General features: G+C 42.6%; 1 protein-coding gene across 1 annotated transcript; it reads left to right on the top strand.

The window, feature by feature from the left end:
- Positions 1-9,780: 9,780 nt before the first annotated feature.
- LOC307264031 (uncharacterized protein) lies at positions 9,781-15,333 on the top strand (the record flags this gene model as incomplete). Its single annotated transcript, XM_080045356.1, has 3 exons — positions 9,781-11,917; positions 14,454-14,571; positions 15,093-15,333. 3 exons carry the CDS (start codon positions 9,781-9,783, stop codon positions 15,331-15,333), a joined length of 2,496 nt encoding a protein of 831 aa, XP_079901482.1.
- Positions 15,334-15,738: the final 405 nt, after the last annotated feature.

Here is a 15,738-nt window from a genome sequence, read left to right as displayed (position 1 = left end):
TCCCACTCGCTGCTTTCCCACTATGCAGATGTTTTGCAGCCTTCTCTTATCTCAAACCCTAACCCTTTGTAGATTATAGATAATAAATAATTGTCAGGTAGACACAAAATGGCAGGTAAGAACCTAATAGCACAACAAACAACAGTTCAGGTGCAGCAACAAAGTTTTAATAAAGAGCAGAAGTCAAACCAGGTAGTCGGATAGCATGGCAAACAAGTCCAGTAGGGGCAGGCAAAAGGGTAATCCAATGTCCAAAGGGTGGGTCAAAACACAAACAAGCAGGCAGGCAGGATGCAGCACTGGCAACCACAGACTCATAGAACATACGCTGAATAGCCAGGCAGATGTGGAAGACATTGTACATTCCCAGGTATTTGTAATCCTCCACAGTGACACCCCGGATGGAAACAGGGGTCACTGGTGTCTTGGTCTGAGTCACCTGTAAGCTGCTCACTCTTGTGGTGGTAAAAGTATAGTGCAAACATTATCCCTCCTGTTATGTTCATTTGTCAGGAACAGGAATGGTGTTCCCGGGTCAATTTGACCCGATGCATGTTTATTATCCAAAAGATGTCCAAAACCAAAACAATCCTAACAAGCAGTGTGAACATGTCATTACTAACTCCATTATTAACTATTCTATTCAGTGCAATGGTGTTCCTTACCTCTAACAAGGAATGGTTCAATTAGGATAATTCACTCATTTTTAATGTTCAAACTTTTTTTTTTAATGTTCCACCACTTTATTACTTTTGAAAGACCAACATTACTCTATAACCCAGGCCCTAATATCACAGTGCATTACTCTATAAACCAGGCCCTAATATCACAATGTATGAAATGCTGGTGGCATTCAGAGGTCGCTGCCCATTAAGGCAATACATGCCTTCCAAACCAAAAAATCCGGGCATTATGTGATGCAAACACCAGCTATGCATTGAACATGCAGGTTTACACTGAGAAGCCTGTTGGAGGAGCCCCAGAGAAGAAGAATAATGCATAATGTGCCTGGGTTATAGAGTAATTGGTCAAGGTTATAGCCAAGGTGACAGATGCCACGCCTCCTCATTGAGAATTCCTGACAAGCATTTGTTGGTTTCCGGTTTCCGGTTTACACGTAAGATTTGCTAGCTGTTACGTTACTGCTGCTTGTCCTGTCCTATATCGTGTCTTAAGTTTATTCTATTGTTTCCTTCACACTTTCCTGTTTTCTTCACAAATTGTGCCCTGTGTATTGTTAATCACTTTCCTGTCGTGCTCCCCTACCTCACTGGTGTTGGGGGGTGATTTGTTGTTGTCTGTATAGCATATAGCATATCCTAGCACTTAGCTTCTCGCACTCTCCCCTGGGTCTGACTCTGTGTCTTACTCATATTGTGCGTGATGGCTTGTGCGGATTGTGCTACTTTACTGGCTAGAATGGCATTCGCGTCCGTGAGTTGGAGCAGCTTTCTGCTACTGACGTTATAGACAGCACGGACACATTGCTTAGCCCTAGCCCCGGGAGTCTTACTACCCCCGGTGGCATTGAGGTAACTGCTTCGGCAGAAGCGGCTGGGTTCTGCCCTGTCCTGCGGGGCAGGGGTGCACGCGGTGCTGGCGGGCTTGCTTGGTGCCCTGGTTCGCGGTCCCCTCTCGGGACTGAGAATCGGTACTCGGCTCTTGCGAGCCCTGTTAGCCCGTCTGTCTCCCTCGCTCCCGTTGGTCGGGCTGGGCCCCGCACGCTAGTCATAGGGGACTCCATCACTCGCAACATTAAACTTGATTTGCCAGCCACTGTTAAATGTATACCTGGAGCCAGAGCATCCGACATTGAGGCTAATCTTAGTATGCTGACTACATGCAGGGATAAGGGGAATAAAGGCGGAACGCAGACACAAAACAACACATGTTTTGATAACATTGTTATTCATGTCGGCTCCAATGACGTTAGGCGGAAGCAGTCTGAGATCACTAAATATAGCTTAAAGGATGATTTCACCGGTGGAAATATGAATTTACCTATGTAGAGCAAAACCTATGTATTATAAATGTGCAACATTTTTAGAAATCGGTTCACCCTAGCCTGAGAAAATGCAGAAAGAGTGTTTTTATGGTCTCTCTTGCTCTTTCTGGCTGAAATGTAATAAATCCTCCAACTCCAACAATGCACCGCGCTCGCTCCCAGCTTGCTGTCCCGCCCCCCTGTTTCCGTTTTCAGTCGGAAATAAATGTAGTGCCGCGACTAAACTTTTTGTAAACATATCCTCGTGATACGTTGACCTGTCCAGACTTCTGCTTTTGTTTTTTCACAACGCAAACATGGTCAGCGGTTGTATTGTACCCGGTTGCACCAAAAAGTCAAGGAAGGAACAGACTGCAAGTCTTCACAGTTTTCCGCTGAAAGACACTGAGCGCTGCAAGCTTTGGCTCCGCGCGATACAACACCCCGACATCGGAGAAGACGCCAGTATTGAATTGCTAAAGAAAAAAAAGAGTGTGCAGTCTCCATTTCAAGCCGGAGGATTTTTTGGGAAATATTGTAGGCATGAGTTGGACCCGGCCTACTCTAACAGAAACAGCTGTACCGTCGGTCTTTGCTGTGGGCCCATTGCAAGATGACGAAGAGGCCGGTCCCTCCGGTGCTGTCCCCGCAGCAAAACGCCCTCGCCTACAGGTAAGACTGTCGTAATATTGTACTATAGGCCTATTTCTGTTTACAAATTACACTATTTGCTGCTAACGGGCAAAATCGATAAGCTTGTTCAAAAACAGAGTAAAGCAGCTTTGATTTTCGCTGTTATAAACGTTTGTTCTCGAGGCAAAGAAAACAATGTTTTCAGCTTATAGGCTTACCTCACTAACTTTTGTAAACATTTCTAGTACTTATTTCATGTTTAAAGATCAGGTGAATTCCATTTATTCCATGTAAACTGTTAAAAGTAATTTCCTGGGGACAGAAATAACACACGAGGAATGACTCTGCTATCATTTTCAGGGAGTGATATACTCTACACTTGTAATAACTGTTGTCTCTACGGTGACATTTCAGAATCCGATTGCATCAGCTGCAGGTATATTGGGTTCAGGAGGTCTATTGCAAGGCCAGTCTACTTCCCAAGATACACTCTCAAGCACATTGGTAAGCTACAAATTGTGTGTGTGTTTATGTCTATACAGTATACAATATAGTGTGTGTATGTGTTGTGGAAGCAAATGTATGTTCATTTTACTCTTGTCCCTACGTTCATTTTTTAAACAAGTATGTGTATTTCCCCTCATCTTTATTTTTGTAAAGACATGCTATGAATACATTAGTCTAATGTATGGCCGGCACCGTAGGTCTGAGGCGACACCTTATGCTGGGCTTACACTAGAGGACTTTTAAAAGACTTTGAAAAGACTCTTACATCTAAAGACAATCAACTCACACCTGGTGTTGGGCGACACCCTAAGTGTCCTGAGTGTTTCAAAGAAAACCCATTTGAATTTGCATCATCCTAGTGCCTCCCAGTCTGCAAATTAGCATTGAGTGATCAAGAGCCAGACGTTTAGTGATCCTGTGTGTGTGTGTGTGTGTGTGTGTGTGTGTGTGTGTGTGTGTGTGTGTGTGTGTGTGTGTGTGTGTGTGTGTGTGTGTGTGTGTGTGTGTGTGTGTGTGTGTGTGTGTGTGTGTGTGTGTGTGTGTGTGTGTGTGTGTGTGTGCGCGCAAGAAACGGGCGTTTTTCTCCTCTTTTTTGTATTCTCTTGTTCTTTGTCTGAACTAACTTAAGTCTACGTAAGTTACGTAAGTCTAACTGCGCCATCTTTTCCTATCTCATCTTGCACTTCTGCTGCATGATAGTCGCTCCAAAATCACAAATTGTCTTTCTTTTTTTGCACAAGATAACTCGGAAATAACTTTCCTCATCTAATAGAACCAGTTTTATGTATAATGCCCGATATTGTGGACAGTAATCTGCCTCAGTGTGCTTAACACAGTACACAACAGTAATACGACACCCTCTGTCCCTGGCCTGTCCGCTCGGCTGTGGAACAACCCCTCCCCCCACACACACGCACACATACAAAACAATCTTGTAACAGGGTACAAACAGAAGAAACATCATAATAACACCATAGTAACATAAAGTGTATAGTCACCGTTTGTGGAGAACTCATGCTTCTTCCTCTGTGGCAGCGGATAGTAATCAGAGACGCTGTTTGTGTGTCGAGCTCAGAGACTTTTGGTCAGACAGGACACGCCTCTTCATGACGTCAGATGCAGTTTGAAAAAGATCCGTCCACTACAGGCTTAGAAAACGACGCGAGAAGTGAGCCTCCTTCTCCAGGACATTGTGCGTCACTCCATGCGCTATTGGTTGGACCTGCTTGTCTCGTTGCGCTATTGGTTGGATGTGCTTGTCTATCAATATTTCTGAAACAAAACCCACCAATCAGCACTAAGTAAAACCCTAAGGACATACCTTATTACCGTAGTACCTGGGTTTTTTTACTGAAGGGAACAGGAATCTTTCAGTGGAAACAATGGCGACAAGAAAGTTGTAAACAGACGCTGCTGTTGCAGAGATTTGCAGAAGTTAGTAGCCATGAAGAAGATGGCCATTCTGACATCGAAGGATTTGATTCAGGCGACGAATGTGGTTATGAAGATCACATCGACCCGTTTGAAGACAGGTAAGAGAATTTACAAAATCTCTTGTAATCTGAAACTTGCGTTTACTGTGCGCAATAGTCAGTTGTCGCGTGATGGTTCTTATTTCCAAGGCTTGACTTCTAGCACAACATTGCGACGTTTCAGAGAGTTTTTTAGCCTACACTTATCTAATAATAAACAAATAAATAAAAAACGATAATGTGGCATGTCAAATATAGTTATTTATTCAGTGTAGAAGTCTTTCCCTTGTGTCATAGTAAAATAATCTAGTTTGGAAACAGTTTTGCATCAACTATTGTTTGCACACAATTTGTGAAATTTGAGAGAGTGTAAACATTTCTATTAGTATTATAATGTAACAAGGGTCACTTGTTGTTGCTTTGTACAATGAAGATAAAAATAAAGGACAGTTGGAAATCAGTTGTCTCTCCTCCCCTTACATACACATCTAAGATGCTAAGAACTGTGTGTCCCTACATTAGAAGGTGCTAACTGTGTTGGGGAGGGAAGAAGGTAAACAGCAGTTGGGGTTTTCAGTTATAAAGAAGAAAACTCAGTCTTTCTTGTCCTTTTTTTACAGACAGGACTAAGAGCTGCCTGAACCCAGCCCAGCACCTTCCACTCCTGCAGCATCAGCACCACCTGTGTCAACACCTTCTTCCCTGCCCAGCACAAGGTCCATGTCCAAAAGGAGCACAGGTATAAGGCCTCCAGCTACCCCATCACCCGCATCAAATAGGTCCCGTGCCCAAATTCCCCAGGTACCAACCCGAGCGCCACCCACACCTCGAATACCACCAGCCCCCACACACCCAGCTGCAATGTTGCCCTCTGCCTGCAAGTGGACAGGAACTGTTTTGCAAAGTGGCATGGCATTGACATTTAGCTTGTAAATAGTGTATACTACATAGTGTGTAAATAGTTTGTAATTATTGTTTTTCCTGCGTGTTGTTATATATAGTAAACTGTTTGTTTGAATTTTTTTTTGTGATGCTCCCTTTTTTATTAGTATACATCCCATGAGTCTTTATATGTGGTACAAAGTCTTCATTCAGTCTAATTTCCTAATGTTTTTTGAAAGTAGAGACAACATTTCTACCAAAAAGCTTCTGGACCAAATTTTATATTAGTCATGTTTTGTGCACTCCCCTACTGTGTTCTGGAAAATTACCACTGCATTTTTGAAGCTAAGGCTTAGGAGAAGCAATTTCAAGAGCCAAAACAACTCAACAGGATGACTAAAGGTTCTTCTTTCACACAAATTTCCAGGTTTTTCAAAAATCGCAATTCATTTTTCAGCATTTAAGCCAATTATTTATATACACAATGGTCTAGGACATAAGTAGACCTCAGAAAACAAAGGCCTAATGTGTTCTGAACATTTCTATATAAAACACTTTGGTATAATTTATCTTCTTGCACATTTGAAATAGGTATTTATAGAAGTATGTCAAATTGGAGAAAATAATCACTTTCTGTCAAAATGAAAATCTCCTCCCAATCAGTCCCCTCTGTGTGTGTGCGTTGAAGAAAAGAAGCCAGTGTTAATACGCAGCCTATGACTACATGACTATAGACTACGTGTGTGTGTGTGCGCCTGTGTGTGTGTGCACGTGCGTGTGCGTGTGTGTGTGTGTGTGTGTGTGAGCTTCACTGATCCGCGACCAACTCAGAAGCAGAAGTCTGTCCGATAATAGCATCACATATCACTCACACACACACACACACACACACACGCCACACACACACACACACACACACACACACACACACACAAACACACAAACACAAGCACACACCACAAGTGTCACATTTAGAGGAAGTCATGCCACCGTTAACCTATTCTGTTCTGCTGCTTTGGGGGATAAACTCTAGAGTCTACTCTACGCCACAGACGTCTGACCGCTCCGTGAGTATCTCTTTAAGACTTATACCTTAAAAAACATTCTATCTGTTTTTTGTTTATATATACTTTATTTTAGGATCATATATAACTCTGGGAACTTATTTTTCATATTTACAAGATCCTACAAACATTGTTTTAATGTAAACAATATAGATAGATAAATAAATAAACAAACAAACAAACAAACAAATAAATAAATAAATAACAAAACAAAAAACAATAATGATAAATAATATATGTATATATATATATATATATATATATATATATATATATATATATATATGTACATCCACATATGCATAGGCCTACATACAATACATATACATCAGTACACATATACTCAACAAAAGACACATAAACATTACACATAACATTCTATCTGTTTTTGTGAACACAGACTCCCAAATATTTTTAGATTGTTTTGATAGAAAAATTTGTAAATTGTCAATCACTCAATTTTCATTGCACCCATTCTCCATCGCTGTCTAATGTCTAATGTCTAATCTTGAATCTTGATGTATTTTCTTTGTTTTTATTATCTCGTAAATGCACTTTCTAATGTCTAATCTTGATGCCCATGTAAAGCACTTTGAATGGCCTTGTGTCTGAATTGTGCTGTAGAAATAAACTAGCCTTGCCTTATAATAAATCGACGCCCACTGTTAATCCTAGTTTCCAGTGATTTGGGTATTTTCCTCATTACGCCAACTGTAGTTCCTGGTTGAGCGTATACCCATGACAAAGGCATTAAGAAAAACAATATCAAAATAGCATTCTTTGCACTGATGGTCTCGTTTGCTGTTACATGTAATTTATGATCATCAGAGGAAAAATGAGACTGTTTCAGAAATATTTAAAAGTTCCTTGTAGCTACTTTGAAATATGATATATTTACTGTAAACCTTTTGCAAATACTCCAATGTTCTTGATCCTAATTTCTTTTTTCATATTTGATTCAAAACCTGAATATTGGTAAAAAAAAAAAAAAAAAAAAAAAAAAAAAAAAAGACATTTGAAGATTTCATGAAATCTTCAAACGTCTTTTCTGACTGCCTGGGGGTATGGACTGTTGGCCAGCCTGCTAGTTTCAGCCCTGATGGACCTATATCTTCTGCCAGGGGGCATTGGTTGAAACCGGTGGTGTGCTGGGTGTAGAAAAAAGTTATGTTTCAAAGGTTATTGAGGATCTACAGACAGATAGCTTACTAGGGAGCTGAGCACGGTGTGAATGTCACTGCCATAATAGTGCCATGGCAAATAACAGAGGTACAGACTTGACTGTTTTGCAGTGCTTTTGCTTTTGCAGATGTGTTTTATCTGTGTCAGTATAGCTGTGTATCTGTGTATCTGAGTGTGATGAAAATGGGGGCGGACCTGATAAGCCTTTGGCTTCTCCTGCTACCCTTCGGTAGCCTGGCATTCCCAGACCTGCCACTAGGCGCTGGCAAATTAAATTTGCTGCGCGTGTTGGTCTGGACACGCTCCGTTGAAGCTTTATCAAGAAAGCCAGAAATCTGGCTGGTGGTTTCAATTGGTTCTATCTAATATGGGCGCGCCAGAGCCCTTTATATGGTGCTCTGGGGAGGACATAACCGGATGACGACAGTGACGTGCATGCGACGTCGAAGCCGTGATAGTAAACATCAAAGATGGCTGCGGATATGTTGTGTGAGTTTGAGACTGCTTTGGCCTCGACCCTTAACGATTTGGAAGACGGCACTCAAATCTTTCATTAGCAAGTAAGTGGAATGTTCTACTTTGCCGACCGACAACGGCAAACGTTTAATTTAACAGTTTAACAGCTGTTCGCTAAACGAAAGGGGCTTACGTCGCCTTGTGCATCGCTCTGATTGGTTGTAGTGCTATCCAACTGCGTGCAGTGGCATTTGAAATGCACGAGTAGGAGCCGCCCCTTGAGTTGGAAATTACTATTGATCGTGGCCAGACCCTCTATCATTCAAGATATCAGGGTCTGGATTTCCAGGCTAACCCTTCGGACCATAACACAGAGATGTATGTGTGAATATGTCAAGGAGAAAATTGTGTGTGTGTCCGAAAGAATAATAAATAAATAAATAAAATAAAAGATTGTCCTGAAGGATATTTCTCACTCGGCGCATGCAGCAGGAGGTGAACACAGTCGTGATGTCTGGTAGGATGACCCCAATGACCTCTATACTCTGTGTATGGCCTCCTTCTCAAACCACACCAGTTACCCACAGGTCAGCACACTCTCCACTGCACAGTGCTAGAAGTTAACCAGAGGCGATATTTCTCTTACAACACAGTCACACTCAAAACTTAAAACAATGGGCCCTCTCCACCAACTCATTCCCAATGAGGAGTGGGGAGTGGCTCAGTTGTCCGGTCTTACAGAAATACACTATTACATCCTTGGTGTTTTGTGTTGAGGGCCAGGTTGCTGCTGCTGCACCATGCTGCCAGCAGTTGGACTTCTCACCTGTATCTCATCATTCCCGGTGATGAGGCCGAGCACTGTTGTGTCGTCGGCATATTTTATTACATGGGTGGATGGGGAGGAAGAGCTGCAGTCGGGCTAAGCACACAGCCCTGGGGGGCCCCGGTGTTGATGGTCAAAGTGGACGATGTGTGCTTGCCTACCCTTACATATTGTTTGTTAGAAAGTCCGAAACCGGTTGTCAATCCGGACTAGATTGATGACTACATGAACCAATCAGGGGCTGACTTCCACTGATAGACAGTAAGCGGGTAGGGTCTGGTCTGACTGGAGGCTAGATACATGAACCAATCAGGGACACCAAAATGGAGGTGTTCTAAAACTTTTGACCGATAACGAAATAAGAGACATAAATTAACATTGTGTATCATTGTGTTCTTCTTCTGCAGATTTACACCTTGAACAACGACAGCATCAACAATGGGAAGCCAGTCTTTTCTTTTCTTACTTCTGTTTCTCCTGCTTAATCTAAACCCTTCACTGTCTTACTCCCTGAAAAACTGCAGCATTGAATATTCTACAGACGCCTCGGCTGAGGTTTCTCTTGATTGCACTCACCATAAACTAGTCACCATCCCCGATGACATCCCCAGAAATGCGACAATAGTCAGACTCCATGAAAACCAAATTGAACGTATTAACAGGAAAGATTTTGGCGACTTGTCAAAACTGAGAAATTTGACTTTGCACTCAAATAAGATTTCTCACGTTGACGACGGTTCTTTCATACATTTAAAGGGGTTGAAATATCTCAGCATGGGGGAAAATAAACTCACCAATCTGACAGAAAACATCTTTGAGGGTCTGGATAATCTCACCGCGCTAGACCTTCACGAGAACAGCATTCAGTTCATCCATGCCTCTGCCTTTCAGTTCCTGACCAGATTACAAACATTGAAATTAGGTGATAATTTGCTCCATCAAATTTCTGAAATTGAACCTATCCTCCAGCTGCCACAGCTTCAGGATCTGGGTATCGAGAGGAATAAATTCAGCTCCTTTGAAAGCAAAGACCTGCAGCCAAATGTCACCTCAGGCCTGAAGGTGTTGGATGTTTTTGGCAATAAATTTGAGAAGTTTAGCATCACGACCCAGATGTTTCCTCACCTTGATATGATAGACCTTTCTCGTTGTGGCCATGAAGCGGGCATGACATTGGAGATTCCTCACAACGTAACTCGGCTGTATTTCAGTACAACTGTGATTCGGTTTCAAGAGATTCAAAGAGTCCTGCAGAGTCTTGATTCACTGGTGCATCTGAGATTGAATTATGCGAACAAGAAGATCAAGAAAGGTCTCTTGGATACGGTCTGCAAAATACCAACACTCAGGAAGCTTGATCTCTATTTCAACCATGTCGCCAATTTAAGTGCTAAAGTTGTAACTTGCTCTCAGCTCAGGGAGCTTGATTTATCCGCTACTCACATGACAGAGCTGCCGAAAGACTCGATACAATCCATGAAGAGACTGACGTTTCTAAAAATCGACACCAACTTACTCACTAAAGTACCAGATGACATCAGAGCTCTGTCCTTTCTTGAAGTCCTAAACCTTGAAGACAATCTCATCTCTGAGTTGACTTGTGAGGATTTTGTAAACACAACAAGCCTTACAGAGCTTTACCTGACCGCAAACAAGATTTCCAAACTGGACAAGTGTGTTTTTGAAAGCATTCGTAATCTTAAGGTTTTAGATTTGAGCGACAACCTGATGTGGAAATTAGGAGGCACCTTCAAAACAGGCCTGGAGAAACTAGAGTTCCTGGATTTGAGCAAAAACTTTATCGTCATTTTTGAGTCTAATTCTTTCGAAAGTTTAGGTTCCTTGAAAAATCTAGATGTGGTGTCAAAGCGTATCGGACGGGTGAAAAGTAAAGCTTTTGACGGTCTGACAAGCCTGGAATCTCTCAGTGTTTCTCTTCCACTCTCTTTTGAAAACAACTTTGAAGGATTACAGCAGCTAGGGAATCTAACAATCTATTTCGATACAGACGGCACTTTCAAAGGTCCCAATCCAAACTATAATGAATCCACCTTCCCTTTGAATTCTCTGAAAACCTTCAAAATGATATGCAAGGGTTATCACTACGGCTTCCCATTTGACTTACCGGTAGAATTGCACGAGGCTATGACACAGTTAGAGGACTTCACAGCTGAAAACGTGTATATTTCTGCGCCCCGTCCAGACACATTTCAGTTCAATAACCAGCTCAAGAGTTTGACCATAGGACAGACAGATTTATCAGATTTGAACCCTGAGTTGTTTTGGCCGATCCCAAACCTGGAGTCTCTGGATCTCTCTGACAGTAAGCTGAAGTCTTTAGAGTTCCTGTCCCAGGCCGGCCTGTCTGCACTCAGACGTTTGACTCTGAGACAGAATGAGATCACAGTGATCAGTGAGACGGTCTTCCAGTCTCTCCCTGCACTAACACACCTGGACCTGGCCGAGAACCCTTTCACCTGCGACTGCTCCAACGCCGGCTTCATCCAATGGGTGAAGAGCAACAACCAAACTCAGGTTGTTAACGCCTACCAGTACTCTTGTTCCTTTCCTGCGGCCCAACAAGGCAGCAAGCTGCTGGACTTTGACTTCCAGTCCTGTTGGATGGACGTTAGCTTCCTATGCTTCATTAGCAGCTCTGGTGTGGTGGTGCTAACCCTACTAGCGTCCTTCATCTACCACTTCCTGAGGTGGCAGCTAGCCTACGCCTATCACCTGTTCCTGGCCTTCCTCTATGACAGCAGGAAGAGGAAGAAGGGAGCTGCTCTCCACTACGACGCCTTCATCTCCTACAACGTTCACGACGAGGCCTGGGTCCTCAGAGAGATGCTCCCAGTGCTGGAAGGAGAGCAGGGCTGGAGGCTGTGTCTGCACCACAGGGACTTCCAACCAGGTCAGGAGTCACTCTCTTCATCTCTGTCTTTATTAGGGTGGTAGGATGGCCTAGAGTTGGAGAGGTTCCTTCTCCCAGTAACCATGAGATATCTGGTTCCTCCCTGTAACCATGAGGTCTCTGGTTCCTCCTCCCAGTAACCATGAGGTCTCTGGTTCTTCCCATTAAACATGGATGGATTGGTTGGATCCCAGGCACTGGACAGGAAGGTGTTAGTAGTAAAACTAGTTGTGGCTGCTATTACATCTACGGTGACCACCATCTCTACCATTGTCCTCAAACAGGGTCAGCCATAGTACAGCGCCCCTGTAGTTTGGGGGTTTAGTGCCTTGCTCAAGGACACACTGCTAAAGATGGTGGGCAACGTGGATGTAATTCCAGACACCACTAGTTTTAATACTAACGCCCTCCTGTCCGGTGCAGGGGATCCAACCAGAGACCTCATATTTACTGGGAGGAACCAGAGACCTCATGGTCACTGGGAGGAACCAGAGACCTCATGGTTACTGGGAGGAGGAACCAGAGACCTCATTGTTACTGGGAGGAGGAAGCAGAGACCTCATGGTTACTGGGAGGAGCCAGAGACCTCATGGTTACTGGTCGACCCCTTTCCTCCAGGCCATCCTATCACAAATACATGAACACTTTCTGGGGCCTATTGCATAAAAGTGGTATTAAGATATCCAGGATGATTGATAAAGCCAGCCTTGACAAAGTCCAGCCTGGGCACTTTGGATTAGTCAGTTACATAAACGCCAATCCAGGATGTAAAGGGGCTGCTTTGTCAAGCCAGGTGTAAGTCATTCTGTTAAGAGCCAGCCCACAGCTTTCAGAAGTAGACCCAGAGATCGAACTCAGATTTACTGATGTAAAAATGTAAAAGACGGCCCATTTTCCCACAATGCCTTGCTAGTTTAAACCGTAAATCAGGGGGCAGTTCATTTTATGCAGGGGATGTCATCTCTGCCAACTAATCTTGATGTCCCTGTATTGTTTTATGATAAAATAGTTGACAGTGAGCAGTCTGCAGGTGCATTTAAAAAATAGAATATCATGGAATGTCCATTCAAAAAGTTAAACTTTCATTACACAAAGTGAAATATGTCAGGCCTTCTTTTTGGATGATTGATTGATCATGGAATAAAAAATCCAGTATCTCAAAATATTAGAATATTGCATACAACCAATCAGAAATGTCGACCTTCTGATAAGTCTGTAAAAGTTTATTCTAGATTAATTTCACTTAATGTGTAATGAATCTAGAACATATTTAAGTTTCACTTTTTGAATTAAATTACAGAAAAAAGGAAACTTTCATTGATATTTAATTTTGTTTTAGATGCACCTCGATATAGTTATAAGTACAAAGTGAATTTATTTGACCCACATTTGCAACGTCATCTACCATCGATAATCAATTGTATAAATATAGCCCGCAATATGAACAGACTATCACATAAATTATTATAATGTATATAATTTCATCTTAATGTAATTATAATTAAGTTAATTATAAATGGTTCAGGTTAAATAATAAAAAAATAACTATTTAACTAAATGACAATGCAGTCTTTTATATGGTACTTTAAAACAGGTTATTGAAACTTAAGCATTACACAGAAGATCATGGAATAACTGTTAAACACCTTCAGATCGGAGTGACAGCTGACTGAGCCAGTCATGCAACAGAATAAGTGTATCCTTTACGTTTAGCCTGGTCGGGACCAGGCTAAACGTAAAGGATAAATCTCCATGGTAACTTATGTCCCTCCGCTTTTATGCAACCGGATCATGGCTAACGCAAGCCAGGATAACCGAAAAATCCTAGGTTAATCCCTTATCCTAGTTGTATGCAATAGGCCCCTAGTCTGACTCAAATTTCACTAAGTTTTTTTGGAAGATGGTTAATTTATTTGGCACCATCTTCCAAAATGGCCACAATAAAAATCATGAATTTTTGAAGGTCTTAATTTTCACACATAACAATATGTTGGTCTGGTTTCTTGAAACTCAAACCAAAATTGTTCTATAGACCCTTAACTTCAATTTTGAAAGTGAAAACAAAATCTTTCCATCCGTTTCAAATGAAAACATCAAATTACCCAAACACAGCCCCTCACTACTTTGCTCTAGTTCAATGCTTCCTCTGTTAACACATTGGGTGTTGGCAAACTTAGCTTCCCCCCACACTGCTCATTAACATACTTTACAGACATGTATCTAGTCTTTTCATCTGCTGGCCTGTTTCTCTTCCTCTAATGTTCTTCCTCTTTTCCATATCAAATGTCTCACAAAGAGCAGAATACACTTGACAGTACAATGCACACTTTATCTCTCAAGTGTTGCTCTAAAGGGGTTTCACATTCTTGTCTTCTTGCAGCTCTGTGCGTTTTTGTCTGCCAGAGATGACATTTGGCTAAAGCCGATTTTATCAGAGGCACACGGTCCAGAAATGTATTATGTTCCTTTTGCGAGAATAGCAAACAAAGTTTTTTCAAGCACTGGCCACACTACATGCTGCTGTTTGTGTCCACAGGTAAGCCCATCATAGAGAACATCACAGACGCCATCTACGGCAGCAGGAAAACCATCTGTGTGATCAGCCGGCGCTACCTGCAGAGCGAGTGGTGCTCCAGGGAGATACAGATGGCAAGGTGGGGTCTGTCTGTCTGTCTGTCTGTCTGTCTGTCTGTCTGTCTGTCTGTCTGTCTGTCTGTCTGTCTGTCTGTCTAACCTCAAAAGTTAAAGTAGCTTTCAGTTGTTGTTGATTGTAGCACTCAACAGCATCTGCTATAGTGCTTAACTTCTGTCGCCCCCATGAGGAATTCTGGGTAATTACAACAACTCTGTCGGTGCATCTACATGAGTAAAGCCTTCAGTGATGGCACATGGATTTTATACCTTCTACTGTACGTCCAGGTTTTTTCTTATCAGAATCAACAATAGAAACATTTATTGGGCTCTTCTTGGGATTTTTCTGAGCTTCTGCTCCAGTGTCGGCGGGGGGGGGGGGGGGGGGGGGGGAGACACCAGTTTGTAAACGCTGCCATACTGAAAAATACAGAGAAAGTTTTGTGGAGCTGATAGGCTTAATCAACTTTATGTCAACTCGTTTAGCGATGGCTTGAATGTACACTAATCCTTACACTCCGTTCTTTGTGGTTTGTTTCCCTAGTTTCCGTCTGTTTGACGAGCAGAAGGACGTGTTGATCCTCCTGTTTCTGGAGGAGATCCCGGCCTATCAGATGTCTCCGTACTACCGCATGAGGAAGCTGGTGAAGAGACGGACCTACCTGAGCTGGCCCCAGGCCGGCCCACACACGGGGCTCTTCTGGCAGAAGGTCCAGAGAGCTTTGGAGACCGGGGAGGCTCCCACCGACAACACAGACCCGCTGACTGGTCAAGCAGGATGCTGAGGAGTGTGTGTGTGTGTGTGTGTGTTTTTCTGTGTGTGCGTGTGTGTGTGTGTGTGTGTGTGTGTGTGTGTGTGTGTGTGTGTGTGTGTGTGTGTGTTTGAACCATACTGAGGAAAACACCATGTCCTATCCTATCTTATCCTATCTAAAATGATTATGCAGTTTGTTCATTATGAGCCACACCGTACTGTGTTGCCGCATCCAATCAGAATGCCCGGTTCACTTTTACCTGTCTGTATCGGAGTTCAATTATTGAATGCTTGAAATAAATGCAGCTGTTTACACTCGTTGTGATCCTTAATTTAATTTAATGTATTTCTTTATTCAAAGGACAGTGCATCTTGATTAACATTTCTATAAACGTACCAGTGATAGCCAGCAGGCTCATTTTGAACTGCAATCCTT

Source organism: Ammodytes marinus (assembly GCF_949987685.1).
Source record: "Ammodytes marinus genome assembly, chromosome: 17".
Taxonomy (NCBI): domain Eukaryota; kingdom Metazoa; phylum Chordata; class Actinopteri; order Uranoscopiformes; family Ammodytidae; genus Ammodytes; species Ammodytes marinus.
This window is presented reverse-complemented; position numbering and strand designations above follow the sequence as displayed.